Consider the following 16,507-nt stretch of genomic DNA (forward strand, 5'->3'; position numbering starts at 1 on the left):
TTGACTCTGATATTTTCCACTGCGATTGTGAGGATTTACGACATCACAACTAAAAAGAGATATTGCCTCCTCTATTTTTACTGTTCCTTCACTTGGATGTCCCAGCTTCAAGAGTTGCAAGATGGAAATAAAATGTATTAAAAAATGGATGAGAAAAAAGCAATTTTTTGGGGTAGACTTACCCATGTGCTTAATTCTTCTTGCCACACACAGCTGCATATTCCATCTCTTAGTCAGACCATGTGTTCTAGAGATGAAACCTCTGACCTGACTGTGTGGGAACATTGCTGCTGTGCTTCAAAATATTCAGAACTGGAAAGCAGAGACATAGAGCAAGTGTCAGGAAAACTTCACAAATTTAGGACAATTCTAATAATGATTCATCCTTTTTTGTTGTTGTTGGGGTTATAAAGAATGAAATGCTGGGGAGGACAGCTTTCTGTTTACAAACAGTAAAGTTTGTAAGTTCTCTGCCTGGCTGGGTGACCACCCTACCAAGCGCTGGCTGATGCATTGGAATTCCTGAGCATGTGGTGCAAAACTTGCTCAGCACATGTGAATTTGGACAACAAACTGTTTAATTAGGTGGCTTTTGTTCCTTTTAATGATTATTGGGTTTGAGGGTTTTAATTCCACCACCTCACCACTCTGATGAGCCTTTGAATGAAAAATTCAGGATTTGGATGGACAGCTATGAGAGTATTTGCATATCAAGTCACAAGAGCTGTGCAGTGCATACACAGAAGTATTCTTTAATTGATTTTTATCTTTTAGGTCTCTCAGCAGCCAAGCTACTCACTGAGTCAGGCTTGAATGTGGTGCTGCTGGAAGCCAATGACAGAGTTGGTGGAAGAACTTTCACTGTAAAGGTAATTATCCCCAGAGCCATTTGTATTCTACATGTTCATACTTACAGTGTGTGCCATGTGGGGAAAATTTCCAGAGTACCAACAGGTGGGAAATTTCCTGATGCTGTACCAATAAGAGAAGGGAAAGACTGGCATGATGGTGGGGACAGAATATTTCTGTGATCTTCAACCTCTGGAGTCATCCACCTGGGATGGAGAACACAACGAGCTAAGTTTCAGGATAATTTCCTGGGGAAAGACACTGCATGAGTCTCTATGGAAGAAACACCCATGAGGCCAACCATGCTGTGAAGAGTCTTGAGCTGGGCTGTGGCATGGCCATACAGAGTGGTGTAGGGCCACTCTGTGAGTGTCACTCACTCTGTTGGTGTCAGGGCTGGTTGGGAACTAGAACAACTCCCTTCACTCCATTCTTCTGCTCTGTCTTGATGTGGGACAACTCCTCTCACTCTGCCCATTAGAAAATCTTGCCTGTGCTGCTTCCTAGGATGGTGTGTTTTAAACTGGTCATTGGTGAGAAGCCTGACTGAACAAGAGCTGCACAGATGTCTCTGACTCTCCTCTCTCTGCCTGCCAGGTTCTTTCCTCTTTTTAAGGCTGTAATGTCACAATGGGTCACTTATTCTGGTTATGAACTCCAAATTATAATCAACGTGCTGGTTATGAACTCGGTATTCACCACACCAGAACTCTACCAAAGAATTTGTTTTCCGTGGAGAGAAGAATCTTAGCCAAAATGCTCTTGGAGTATTTAATTTAATTTCATTCCTCTGGATTGCTCTTTTAAGCTGAGTGCTATTTACAAAGGGCTTATACCTTTTGGTTTTGTTTTTTTTTTCTTCCCTTTTGTGTGTGTTGTGTGATAAACCAGAATAAGCAAGTTAAATATGTGGACCTTGGAGGGGCTTACGTGGGGCCAACCCAGAATCGTCTCCTGAGGCTCTCTAAAGAGCTGGGAATAGAGACATACAAAGTGAATGAAGTTGAGCACCTCATTCACCATGTCAAGGTAAGAGATGCTCCCAAGCTGCTGCTGTAAACATGAACATTGTGGTGATGTCCTTTCTCCTTGTTTTCCACTTTTGCTGCAGTGGAGAGTACCTGTTTGAGTATGCAGCATCTGAATTTGTTGCTTTAAAAAAATGTGTTGATAATGAAGTCACCTACAAATTTCTATACCAGTACAAATTATGACACACACACATATTTCTTTGTGTACCCCGTGTGTGCATCCTGTTAGCTCCTGCCTTGGTTCAGGTCTCACCTCTGACTTGAAAACTCTCAAAAAACTTCCTTGTTTATGAACAGTGCAACTGTGACTCTTCTGTGCAGGCCAGCTCTGATATGCACTGCCCAAGGTGTCTGAAAATCCCTGTCAGAAGTCCTGGATGTATCTCCAGGGGGCTGAAATTCTCTCAGGATGGCCTTCCTAAACCAGTGACATTTATTATGCTGATGAAAGAAACGTGAAAGGCTATGTCTGGTTGTGCTGATGGGGAGATTTAACATGCAGGGTAGCAAAATAGTAACTGCAAAAGGCTCTGGGAATCAGACAGTCTTGTGGAGGCAGATCTGAGCCTCCACATGGTCTGAAATAGAGCAGCTGTAGCAAAGCTGTTAAAAAGCCCACGTATTCTCAGTAGTCATTCTCCAAAAGAGCATCCTTTCTCCTTTCCTGATATAGACCAGTGCTGCACTTGCAAGAAAGGAAACTTTCCTTGTTAGACCCAAGGAAGTTAACTCTGGGTTTCATTGGATGCTTAGGAAAAGCCATTGTGCAATGACTGGCAAAATATTTTTAGTTGATGTTTGATCAAAGGTTAAAGACTTTGACAGTTTTTAAAACAGCAATAGAGAAAAGATGTCTTGTCACGTTTTCCATTATTTTTTCCACTCAATTGTTATTAAAAAAAAAGAGTTTTCTCAAAGTGATTTGCTATGGTGACTGTCTGTAATTACCATTTCTGTGGTAGAACTAATGGATACTTCCACACTGCTCTGTTTTGTGTGCCTCTGGCATCAACTTCACAGCCAAATTTTCTCTTTGTTCACAGTATTTTCTGTGCCTTCAAATCTCCCTAACAGTGATAGGAGGTCATGCCATGAGGGGAAACACTTGACATGGCCAGTCAGGATGCCCAGCTTTTCAGGGCAGCCTGCTGTCCTGAAAAGCATGGTGGCATTCCAAAATACTGCCAGAAATCACTGTTTATTGGGGTTGTTGCCAGTCAAGTGTTGAAAGTCTCCAAGGAGGGAGATCCCAGCTGCTGGCTGAGTACTCCCAAGCCATGCTAATAGCCTAAAAGTTATATGGGAACAGTTTAGGCTCAATTGCCTGTAGGAGTTCCTGAAGAGAGGAGGGAGAGAACTGTGTGCCAGAACTCCCTGGTAGCTGAGCAAGAGGTAAAGAGAAGAGATAATTCCACAGTCAGCAGCACATCCTTTGCATTTTGTCATTTAAAATCCTTTATTTCCATTTTTCTCCTGTGTTTATACAATTGTGGGGAATCATTAACATAGTTGAAGAATTACTCAGAGTTAAATAATTGGCATGTGAGCACTATATAAGAAACATATGCACTGTCTTGTGGCCAAATCTTTAGCATTTCATGTGTCTTCACCACATTCCTTGCAGGTTTCTGAGCTGTGTGGCTTGTCCATGGTTTCCCTGAAAATGAACAGTGCTCATGTGCTCCTTGAAATCTGGGCAGTGCTCCCAGGTTGTAGATTCAAAGTACACAAGGGGCTGTGTCCCCTGTGTAAATTTCAATTCACATGCTGACCCAAGCTTGTGACTGTGGTCAAATGTAATTAAATTCTGGACCACAAAATTATCCAAGCCCAGAGAGGCAATGAAACCCAAAGGTTTTAATTCTTTTTGCTGCACAAAAATCAGGCATCACAGTGCATCTTGTAAAATCAGCCACTGTTTTTTCTTATACCCAAAGGCAAAATAAAGCCTTTCATAGTTAATTAAATTCATTTTAGAGGCTTTTTAATACAAGTAATATATGCAGCTTCTTTGTACTACAAAATGAAAAGAATGCATTTTGTTGATCTCTGGGTGGGTCTCTGCTAATTAGGCTTTACCAGCTTGATTGGGTTGCATGGTTCTTTTCTCCTTTAATCTTTTTTAATGCCAGGTTCTATTGTGAGATTATTTTTGGTCTTGCTTATATGACGTGTGATATTTTCACAGTAACTCAAAATTATGTTTCTTGCCCTACATTTTTTTTTCTTTTCCCTCCATTTGTTAAGCAGCCTTTTTCATGGTCTTTGAAAAGAGATTAGCATGTTCTTTTCATTTTTGTAAATACTGGTTCATCAGCCTTAGTGAGAAAATTAGTATAGCTCTGTAAGTAGTATTTGGTAGGCAAATTGCTGCCTGAACACCATTGATTTTTCAATAGCCTAACTGAAATTAGGTTCATAAATCCAGATTTAAGAAGCAAAAGCAGAACTGTCTGAGAAGTCATCTTCTCCTAACAGTTCTCCCACTGGACTGGTAGGAAGATGTAAAATCTGTAAAAATGCTTCTTAAAATGGGATAACTTCTTAGCTGGCCAGGAGAGTACTCAGGGTCCTACCTTAGATATGCACATTTGCTACTTTTGACTAGTGGTGTTTATTTTCCTTCACCAAAATGACAGCTTTTGTCTTTTAAACAAGCAGAGCTAAGAGCACATAATCCCAGTAATTTTTACCATGTAACAGTCTCTGGAGAGAATGAAATATGAAAACGTAGCAATTATTGTGGGGGTTTAATTAACAAATCTTCCTTGTTAATTCAAGCTGCACTTCACTTCTGTGGACTCTCATTAGCCATGCCAACTTTCTGCATTTTGAAACACAAATTTACCATATTTTCAGTTGTAAGACAGGTTCATTCTCCAAGGTAACTGTGGAACTGGTTTTCTCTGCAATCCTAAATCTGTGTGAGGAAACATTTCTTTGTATGAATGGCTTGCCCAGTGAATGTTTTTACATTATTCCTTCATGTGCTGTGGGGATGATCCACTCTTTCTTTGTCCAGCTGTGGTGCCAACTGAACATCCTCTGATCCTATTTTCTACCAGATCTTTTTATGGGATAATGCCATTGATGCTTCTTGGAAATTCCATATTATAAAAAATGGTAGAAACACTTGTTCCATCTGATCTCTGTGTTGTCTCAGGCAGGCTGTGGACAGTGCTGACAGGTGCCTGAGGTAGCTGGCTATTTTCACAGCCTGTTGCACCTGAAACATTCCTCTCATGGTTATAACTGAGTTATTTCTTTAGCACCAAAAAGGCCCCAGGACCCATCCTGGGGCTCTTTCAGGTTCAGATGCTGGGGGAAGCATGAAGCATCCCCTCCCCAGTCACTGGATAAGTTCTTGACAGCAGCTTGCCACCCCACCATTCCCTCAGTCAAGTTCCCTGTGAGAGGATGGAGTTTCCCCATGCTCATCTCTCTGCCAGCAGCACTGGCTGGAGGTGTCTGAATGCACACCATGCCCACTTGAAGTTTGGCACCACTTTCATACAGAGATTAATAATTGACAGCTCTGGGGAGAGTGATAATGGGAACCCTGCCTGTAGCACCTCATGAAGGTGAATATTTAATCCTGTGCACACAGAACTTTTAACCAGGACCCCAAGTCTGCACTGATTTTGCCAGGTTGCCTACGATCTTCTTGTTCTGCAAGTAGACTTGCAGAACAAAATTTTACAGCCCTCTTGGGTGTCATTCATTTTCATCACTATTGTGCTTATTAAAATGCAGTTTGCAGTGGTCTTGTTCATGAACTAGAAATATGATGGTTGTGTTGTATTGGGATTTAATTAGCAGCTGGATAAGTGACTGCTGTGTCTAAAGCTGCAGAATTTAGTGATGTTTCTTCTGTGATATCTGTGATACATGCACTGAAGCTAAACAATATGATTTACTTAAGCTTTTCACCTGCCTTGTCTGCAAGTCTAAGGGCAGTATCTTCTGGCATAGTCTGCACTACAGAACATAACTGCTTAAATGCATTTTTGAAATGACTTGATAAAAGTGCTTTCATTGTTCTTTGTAAATGTCAATTAGAGTGCAGTCAGAGAATGGACAGGCTGTGAGACTCAGTGACTATCAGTTTAAGTGAGGTGAAATACCCTTGTGTCTTTTGTTTTCTCTCCTTTTTGGTGACAATTTGTGAACAAGAATTTGGGGAACTGGGAAGAAGACATCTGAATGTTGAAGAAGCTGGGCATCTGCTCTCTTGAAAGGGAAGCCAAGTAAATTCAAAGACACTTAAATTGCTGCAGGGCCTTGGTAGTGTCATGTGTCATGGCTGGAACACAGATCTGGAGATGAGGATGCAGACATTCCTGCCACAAGATGCTGGGTCATCACCACACCCACTTGTAGCTTCAGAAGTGAGCCTGAGGTTGGCCAGGCTCAAGTTGGTGAAAGCATCTTCCAGACCCCCAGAAGGGATGTCCTTCAGTCAGAGAATGAAGAGCAGCTTTTGGCAGGAGTATAGGAAAAGCTGGACTTGTTTGGTCTCACTGGACCTGCCCTGTAAATAGAGGGGCATCTTCCCTTTTCTCCATGCCAGCCAGCTAGCAGTATTTGCAAGGAGAAATTTCCTAATTAAGACTTTTAAAATTAAAATATAGATATTTGTATTAAAGCAGCTTAAAAGAAGCAATTATGGACAGCAAATCTGCAAAGTTATCTCTGTAAAGGGGGGCTGTAAAGCAGGGTCTTGCAAAGGGTGTTTATTGATGAGGAAGACTGAATGGAAGGCTGGAAGCTGTGACCTAATGGTAGCATGAGGATGAAAGCAGTAAGAAAAATGAACTGTGAATAAAGTATGCATTTCTTAATTAAATTTGAGGGGAAAAAAGTCTTCCTGAGTCTTAGCTTTCCCAGACTCCATAGTCTGTTGGTGAGGAGACAAGGAAAAGGACTTGTGCTCCCACCAAGATTATTTAATTGAGGCTGCTGGGAGAAAAGCTTCTGATTGTGGAACTGATCTTTGTTTCCCTTGAGAAGCTGATTAATGCCTACAGGAAAACAGAATTAGAGAAATGTATATTTAATGCTGGAACAACTGGCTGAGCATACTGGGTTTCACAAGTCTGTAAAATTTTATGTAAGTTTTCCTATTTTTAGTGACCCCACAGTCATGTTCTACATAAACCCAGTGTTCTAGTTGTGGGACAGTGTGTCTACTCAGTTATGCTGTGGGCAGATGCTCTTTTGAAGGCTTTCTTTCAAATGAATCCCCACTTTTCTTTTGTTTTCATTTATTTATGCTCCATTTCTCTGCTTTTTAGAAGGGAAGGAAGATTTTTCTTAAGACTAATTCTAGAAATACTGAATAATTTTCAAATTATTTTATCCATTTTGTTGACTGGTTAAATTCAGGTGTTGAAAGCCACATACAAGCCCAGTATCAAAGAGTATTTAGAAACAAAGTCCCTATAAATCTGTGCTTCATAAGATACCTTAATGTTTTTCCTAAAGGTGTTTCTCAGTGTCTGAAAACAAAAAAAAATCTCATTCTAGTAGGAAGGAGAGTTGGTTAATTATTTTCAGAGCTGATTGGAACAAATACTTATGTGTATATATATAGTTATAGATGGACTTTAAATTCACAGCAGGTCCTCAAGATCCTCAATTTCACTTTCTATATCACTTCAGTGGTGTTTCTCTAATTCTGTTTTTTTTCAAGTATGACATGTATTTAACAGATTACATGACCAATGCTGCAGAGTGAAGATGGACTTTATTTCCATAATACAACAGAAACAAGTTGTTCCCAATTAGCTCCTTTCCTTTTTAGAATGCACATTTCAAGCCGCTGTGTCTGGCTCTGCAACACTTAAAATGGAATTAGTTTTCTTAATGAAATTCCCAAGATGTGTTGGCATCCACAACTGATGAACTCAAATTAAATATTGAAAGATATTTGGATGAAATTTTGGCATGTTTTAATGTTCTAGCTTTGCACCATCAGTTACAAGGTTTTTTTCTGCTGTAATTAAATTTTCTAACCTATAAATCTTCTTACCTTTAGAATATCTGTCAGTGTCGTAACCAGCTGAGCATTTGAGATCCTGAACAGTTTTGCAATTAAGGGAGTTCTATTGCAGCTCAGCTCTGTTGCAGTTTCTAAGTTGGTTGTAAAATCCCTCTAATTTTGGTCCAGCTACTTGCCATATTTTAATTGAGAATCATGATTATAAAAGAGGCTTAGTCTCAAAAATGTCTTGTTAGAATTAAAAACAAAAAAACCCCAACCAACCATAAAACCCTCAAAAAGCAACAAACACATGCACACACCCCAAAAAGCCCCCCTCAAAAAAAACAGACCAAAATTATACTTTTCCATAAGGCAACAGATGAGAAACAGAATCTGAGACAGGTACAGAGTTACAGCCTGAAGTGATGCTCTTCTGTTTCTGATTTTTCTTGTCACAGCTTGGGGTCTTACGGTTCCTGAGTTTTGTATGAGTGACATTACTGGGATTTTACTCTGAGAAAACTGGGTGTGTGCTGTACCGGGGCTGTGAATCAGCAGAGGGCACTGCGTGCCAATAAACCTGCCTGGCTGTGAATTAACATGCAGAGTGACAGTCTTGGTGAAGTGAGCATCGCTTAGTCCAAGGTTTAGACGGCTTAGCTGAGGGAATATCTGTGCTCAGCGAGAGCTGACTTAATTTATAAGATGTTTATACTGTGCTATGAAAAATGCATGGATCATTGTCACCAGGGGCTTCAGTTCACACTGCTGCATCTCACTCCAACACTACCTGGGTGCATAATGTTTAGGGGAGCCTGGCGTTGTCCTGGGCCTGCAAAAGCAGATTTTCTCCTGAGAATCCCACTCTGCATTGAGACATTGATATTTCCTGGCAGTCCTTTCTCAGCCAAGCATTTGTTCACTGTCACCTTCACAGGAGAAGGCACAAGAGATCCCTGTGCCCTGCTGAGTGCTGGGGCTGATATTCAAGGGGCTGCTGATATTCAGTTGTCATGCTGTGGGGCTTTTCCCCCTGTAATAATCCATTTCTTAAGTCAACTATTTGAACTGAAAAAGACCTGGTGTATAAAGAAATCTTATTTCTGCACGACTTACACAGGTCCATCGTAACTCAGGCAAATGTCAGCTGACGTGAAACAGATGGCTGAGGAAAATCTACTGGGAGTTGTAGAGTTTGTGACAAACACTGGGTTTCTCATTTCCCTGCTGGTTTATTCTTGGGACAGCTGGGTTGCAAGAGTTTCCTCCCTTTAGTTTCATCTTCTTCAGTGAGTTTAGCCCCCAGTGCAGCAGCAGCCTTTGTGATCCAAGTGATTCATGCAATGGCAGGGAGATCTGCAAGGGCTGATGCTGCTGTTGTGGGCTTTTTTTCGGAGCACTACAAGTGGCATCATGAAACCATTTCTAAAATTTTATATGCAAATTAAAAAAGGGCAAGAAATACTTCTGAGCATCGTAGAACTGGTGTTGAAGGACCGTGTCAAACGATTGGAAGTGATGGTTATTGTTGAGGGTTTTATACACCTCTGATTTAGGCATAAAAATATTTAAAAAGGAAATGTTTTGTGCATCTTGGGGCGTGCAAGTGCCTTGTTATTCTTTAGAGATTACACACCACCAGGAGGCACAGAGAATGCTATTCCCAGCAAATAAGCAAATTTTGCCTAAATATCAAAAAGGTTTCTGTGTTTGCAAAAATGCAAATTCAGCACGAGTGAAGCTGAAATGTTTTGGTTTGTTGGTGACTACTCAGAGCCATCTGTAGTCTTTCTTTGCTGCTGCTAATTTTGCTTCTGTGTAGAGCCTAGTCTGGCAGTCTCTTCTCAAACAAAATTCTGATTGACAGCTCCTGCAGTTTTGTTTGTGCAAGAAATAAGGATCAGGCCTTAGGAGATGCCTTAGGAGCTCTTGAAAATAACTTTCACAGGAAACTCGCTAACTTTGATGGCTGTTTTTATTTTTTTCAGGTAGGAGTTCGTGTTCTTTATGAGACTTACACCACGGGTTCCTACACAAGAGACATAGCCAAGGTTTTGCTTTTGGCAGTTCAAATGCAGTGAAATAGAAGAACAGTAAAACAGAAATATGGTTTGTGTGTCTCTTAGCCGTGCACTCATCAGGGAGCACCGCAGGGAATTCATAAGACTTGAGTTCACTCAGAGGGGATAACTGGGTTAGGGTTGCCTCTGGCAGATCAGGAAGCTCTGAACAAAATCAATAATTAGAATAACCCATTCTGATGCTGTCCTGGTTTTCTTGAGCACAGCAGTATGCTTGTTTCATAAGCTAAATTTGGGAAATAGCAGGTACTTTAAACCAAACTGATAAGCTCTGGCTTTGGAATACTTACAGGATGCTGACACTGGTGAAGGCTCCAGAGTGCAGAGGAAGCCACAGTAAAACTGATTTTTTGAGGCCATAGGGCCAGTTATGGAATTTTAATGTTCCCCAAATATCTAAAAGATCATTTCCAACACGGTTCAGATGTTGTCACGTGGGACAGGAAGGCACTTGGTCTGAGAGGTTTCGCTCTTCTCTGCCCTTTGGCAGCCAAGTGTGAATTGATTTGTGCCCCAGTGTAAATTGATTCCATGTGAAGAGATTCCATGGTAATACCTAGATGCTCATGCTGGAACCAAATGCCTCTGATGAAGCAAACCTTTTCTGTTCATCTCCATCTACAGGGATATGTTTTCCTGATTCCAGATTTTATTTTCCCGATTCCAATGTTCTCATACACTTGAGTACAAAAAATGTAGAAATGCACTTTTTTTTCATGCTGAATAGAAAAAAAAAAATAAAGACAACCTTCCATTTTCTGGGTGAACATGTGTCATAATGTCCATCCTGAAATTGGAAGTGTTAGGTTTAGTGGAAGATTTTCAACCTTGGTGCCTCTGGCACATGAAGTGACTGGAGGTCTACTCTGTCTATGACAAAACTTCTGATTTAAAACTTCTAAAAATTTGATTTTGGCATTGTAAAAACCATAATTTGTCCTCCAAAGCACTGCAGAATTAAATTTTTGTCTTGTAGCTGCTTCTTGTCCATTTACCAAAGAATTAAATCTTTTCCTCTCCATTTTGCTTTCTTCCTAACTTTCATTGCCTTGGTGTTTTTTGACAAGGATTCCATTAGGGTCTTCTGTCCATAAAGACTAGGTGAAAAAACAGTTTCTTCTTCACTTTCTCTGACCTGTTTGGGAGTTTTGTAAACTAATTTTCTCTTTATCATAGGTTTGATTTTTTTCTTACTGATTGAGTATCCTTTTTTTTTTAATTGAAAGTTATTAGCCAGCATTTTTCAAAGTTATATCTCATTTTGTTATTTCTAGACCAAGTTTTGAGTGTTTCAGGATCCCTTTGTGCCCTTTTGCTGTATCTTCTGGTGCTTGCAGACACCTGCAGATTTGAATAATGTGCTCTCTGTCCCTTCTTTCACAGTATTAATAAAGAGCCTAAATCAAATCAGGCCTGACATTTCTTTGAGAAAGTGGTCTTTGGATACTTCTTTTCAAAAAGACATTGCTGTTGTTGTTACCTGGTTATAAAGAATAAATCTTGGTGCAGTATGATTTTCTTAAGCCGGTGTAAATACTTTTTTAATGATGGATTGGTGTGGCACTGCATTGAATATCTATTAAAAGTTAGTACTTCTACTGTTTGATATTCATGCTCATGCAGTCCACACTTAAATACATAATTTAATATAAATTCTGGAACATCAGCCATGGCATGCAATATGGCCTTTATTATTTATCTATCTTATGGAGTCCATAATGCATTGTGAAAAAGCAACTACCCAGATAATGCTAATGAGCCTTTCTTTGTGAATTTTTAAATTAGGCTGCTATTAGGCTGCCATCCATATAGTCAGATAGGGAAATCCCATGTAAATAAAACAGCTCTACAAATTACCCATTGTCTTCCACTCTTAATTAAGCTAGACTTTCTGAACATCTAGTAATGGAGATTTAAATACAAAAAAATCTGACTATTAGACATGTAATGATGTAATTAGGACGTTGGTATTGCTCACACTGTCCCACTCTGTAATTTACAGCTAGGGGTCTTGGGCTAGAAGAATAAGTCTACTCAGTAAATGCTACATTTTCTGCAGTGCTGATAATTTTGAGGTTAGTTGAGACTTTTTTTTCCCCAGGAAGGTCTCTGAGCTATGATTGAGTGTATAATAGAGGTTACCACAGCTACTTTTGTTTGATTCTGAAAGGAAAAAAACCCCCAAACTGCTAAATGCAATTAACAGTCACATGTTTTCATGAGCAATTAGAAGGGAAAAATAAGTAAAATAAATAAATATATCTCCTTTTCAGTAGTAAATAGCCAATTTTTCAACTCAGTCACACAGTGCTGTTTCATCTCATTTTTTTGGTCTGATATTAGTCACTCTGCTGCAGGGTGTTAGTTTGGCTGCCCAGAAGTGCTGCATGTGAAGCTCTGGAGGTAAAGTATCAGTTCTGCACTGGCTTGCTGAAGTCTGACTTGCTAATTCAGCTGTGTATCACACGAAATTGCACGTGCAGAGGAACAGGAATAACAGAATAACCCCCTAGAGCTGGTTTCCAGGATCTTGTTCAGGTAACCTTTGGGTATCTCCGAGGTTGGAAGGCACCACAGCTTCTCTGGGCAATCAGTGCCAGTGCTCAGGCACCCCATGGTGAACAAGCATTTCCTGATGTGCAGAAGGCACCTCCTGTGGTTTTGTCCTGCACACACAGACAGTGACCCATCAGAAGCTGTCACATGGATTGATTAAATTTGTGCGTTTTGTGGGCACTTAACCTTTTGGTGCTGCTTCCCATGCATGGAACCCATGATTATGGTTATCTTTCGGGGTTTTTAAGGATGTTTGTGCTTGGTTTTCATCCTTTAGGGTAAATCTTACACCTTTAAAGGCCCATTCCCTCCTATGTGGAATCCCTTGGCTTACCTGGACTACAACAACCTGTGGAGGACCATGGATGAAATGGGAAAGGAGGTATGGCATGAGCATTGCAGCTGAATCAGCCCAGCTTGTCCCCATGAGGGGCAGAGGGAAGGAACTGGGGTGCAGACAGGCAAAGCTGCTCTGCCTTGAACAAACCCAGTGCTGGCAAGAGCAGCCACATATTTTATGGCCAGAGCACCTCTGAGAGTGGCCTCCTGGCAAGCTCTTCTGCATCCTGTGCTGCTGAGGCTGCCTGCACACATCCCTTTGTTTTTCTGGTAATGGGAATGTCAAGGTTTATGCCTGTGATTGATTTTTACCATTTTTCCTGATGATTTGGTAAGTAATATTTTAAGAGGCTTGCAGAACTCAAACGTTTGCCCTTTTCTACCTTGAAACTCAACCGGTGTAGAATTCATTCTTGTCTTGTTCTAGTTTATTACCAGTTTTCCATTGACTGAGATACAAAATTTGAGAAGAGGTTGCTCTTACTCGTCTAGATAATTGTGAGAGATATGGAATAACTTAGAGACATTTCTTAACTCTAAAACTGTTCTCTATTTTTCAATCTAAAAAAAAAAGAATAATGTTAAAACAAGCAAACAAACAAACCACCTCCCCCAAAAGCATTCTCTGTTAAGTTCAGTGTTACCTGACAGAAATTTGTAGGCTGAGTTTACATTTTAGGACAAAGTTATTTGTATTTCTTTGGCACTCATTCACTTGCTGATAAATGCTTTTCTTTACGTCTCCTTAGATTCCCAATGAAGCTCCATGGAAGGCTCCACGTGCAGAAGAATGGGACAAAATGACTATGCAAGATTTAATAGATAAAATATGCTGGACAAAGTAAGAAACTTTTTAATGTGAAATATAATGGCTTATATTTATATACTTTACAGCTAAATAAGCATTACTGCCTTTCAAACAGGTTTAGCTATCACTAAAATACAGCCCTTTTAAAGAAAAAGGGTGAGAAAGTTCTGTAATAATGGACTATGACACCTGTCAGCACACTCAGTAGATTCTGTTACATTTCCCTAACTTTTTAGACAAAAATAAAATAAATTTGGGAAGGTTTATTCCTGAAGAGATGGATAGTACCCTAATCTATTATGTGCACTTTCCTGGTCTTTACTGTGTGTTTAGCCTTTCAGAGAAAAATGTTATGGTTACAGCAGGTTTTTGAATCAAACTCTTGATGGAACAACACACATTTATTCTGTGCTGGACCAGCTGATTTTACCAAAGTGCTATCAAGATAACATTTGTCTTTCAGTAGCACTAAATCACTTTAGATCTCATCATTCTATTGTTCAGCTGTTGCACTATAGGGAAACTGAAAATGCTTCCTGTTTTTATGTATACATCAAAGCAATTTTTCTTTACTTGCCATTCAACAGCAGTTTGATTGTTTTCCTTCTCACTGAAGGGGAAAAAAAACCCCATTAATCCTGGTTGCTGAAGAGCAGATTGATTTCTACAGCAACCTCTTCAGAATTGCTGAGTATCTGACATGTGGCTGTCGTGAGCTGGAGCTTGGTGAAGGAACCTGTTAGTGCCTGCTAGGGCTGGTGCTGCCACTGACATTTTTATGGGATATATTTCTGGCTTCAGGCAGCCTCTAGAGAGCAACACAGCCTTTGTTGTTCAAGTTGGACTGTTGCAGGGTGTTGCAATTTCCTGTTTTAGACTTCCCAGTCCTTTCCCAGGTAGCAATACCTTCTCTGTTCCCCTCCCCCTGCCTCTTCCTAAGTGATGTCCATCAAGCTTGACTTTCCAGCAAGGGCATCGTGTGATTGGCAGAAGTTCAAAAGATGCTTCTCAGCCCTGGGCCATTGGCCTGTCTAAGTGTCATTGTCCCCTGAGACTCGCCCTCTCCCACCTGGTTGGTAGCTCACCTGTCCTCTCCCCTCCCCCTCCCCCTGAGCTTAAAAGGACCTGGGACCATGCGGCCAGGATGCTACTGTGGCTGTTACCATATTCAGAGATCTGTGACCCTGGAATAAAGCTCTGGATTAAATCCTGTGGTAGAATCCTCTCCTTTTCCTCTTCACCTAGCCTAAGGACTTTCACCAGGGGTAAACCTGAGTTCCTACCAGCCTGGACTTGTTCTCAGTGTCCAGCTGCAACATCCAGCCAGCCAGAGAGATCTCTGTGGTGGAATACCACAGCTGCTGCCTCTGGTTGAGCAGCAAGGGCCAGACGAGCCCAGGCACTTTCCATCCGGTAATATTGGGATCTTATTCCAATATTGGACCTGTTGGAGTGAGTCCAGATGAGGCCACAAAGATGATCTGAGGGCTGGAGCGCTGCTGTGAAGATGGGCTGAGAGGATTGTTCAGCCTGGAGAAGATAAGGCTCCAGAGAGACTTTAGAGCACCTTCCAGTGCCTTAAGGGACTACAGGAGAGCTGGAGAGGGATGTGAACAAGGACATTAGTAATAGGACAAGGGGTTCTGGCTTTACAGTGAAAGAGGGTGGGGTTGAATTTGGTATTTGGAAGAATTTTTCTTACCACGAGGGTGATAAAGCACTGGCACATGTTACCAAGGGAAACTGTGGCTGCTCCATCCATGGAGGTGCCCAAGGGCAGGCTGGAAGCCACCTGGTCTAGTGGAAGGTGTCTCTGCCCGTGACAGGGAGGTTGGAACTGGAAGTGATAAAGGACACTTCAAGTTCTTTCACCATTCTATAGTCTGTGATTGTTAATGGACAACAGGCTGTTGTCCAAAAACTTTCAGTCTTCTGGTTCATGGTTTTGCTTTCACAAGAGTGACAATTGCACAGAAGAGTATAGAAAACCTTTCCCATTTGTGCCATGGTCCATATTGAAAAGCCAAATGGAAATGTGTGCTGACAGCTGTGCTGGCCCTCTGAGCCTTGGACAGGGTGAGGAACTGTGCAAGTGAGCAAAACACCACTCACTGGTGCTCACTCAACATCCAATAGCTCATGTGACTGCAGTCATGTTTTTTCCAGCTGTGATGGAATAAGAGCTGACATTTTACCTGCATATTGGCATAAACTGAAGATGCTTTTCAGATTTTATATGTGCATCTTGGCTTGATTTGCTCTGTTTGTTCAAGATTGAGGTAGCATGCTGCAGAAATGTCCCACACTGGAAGGTAATGATCCAGAAGGGCAATCTTCTACTCTTTCCTCTTATCTAACAGACTGTTCAGGTTTGCTTTTGGCTAGAGCTGCATGCTGGAAATATCCTGAGTGCTCTTGGTTTCAATCATACTGCCATTTCTAGACAAAACATCAGGAACTGAAAAGCAGTGGGAGAAGGTGGCAGAATCTGATAGAGTCTAACCACCATGTAATAGCATCTGCTTATAAAATATTAATAAATACATCAGGCAAAATATCTTATAGAGTTAATAGTACTTTACAGTATGTGTTTAGGCAGATGAAAAATTTTCTGTATTATTTTTGGCTGTCAGGAATGAATTCATAATGCACCCATATTTCAGAAAATGGACCAGCTTTGTACTTGAATGGGTCTTTGCATTTTTAGAAAGGAAAGCAGATTCCTTTTTCTGTATAGATCTAGAGCTCTTTGAAACAGTATGTTAGAGTTACCTTTTTTTTTTTATGTTTGAAGTCTTAAAAAAAAAGAAAGAAGCAACCAGAATTGGATTCTATACTGGGTTTGATGCCTTGCATATAA

General features: G+C 40.8%; 1 protein-coding gene across 1 annotated transcript in view; it reads left to right on the forward strand.

Moving 5' to 3' along the window:
- The window catches only part of MAOB (monoamine oxidase B), a 52,604-nt gene that overhangs the window by 18,566 nt on the left and 17,531 nt on the right, over positions 1 to 16,507 (forward strand). The window contains exons 2-5 of the mRNA XM_084226435.1: positions 775 to 869; positions 1,741 to 1,878; positions 12,778 to 12,882; positions 13,589 to 13,680. Of these exons, the coding sequence (XP_084082561.1) occupies positions 775 to 869; positions 1,741 to 1,878; positions 12,778 to 12,882; positions 13,589 to 13,680 (430 nt within the window). The remainder of the gene's footprint in view (positions 1 to 774; positions 870 to 1,740; positions 1,879 to 12,777; positions 12,883 to 13,588; positions 13,681 to 16,507) is intronic.

Source organism: Fringilla coelebs, assembly GCF_963513975.1.
Source record: "Fringilla coelebs genome assembly, chromosome: 2".
In the NCBI taxonomy this organism is placed as follows: Eukaryota; Metazoa; Chordata; class Aves; order Passeriformes; family Fringillidae; genus Fringilla; species Fringilla coelebs.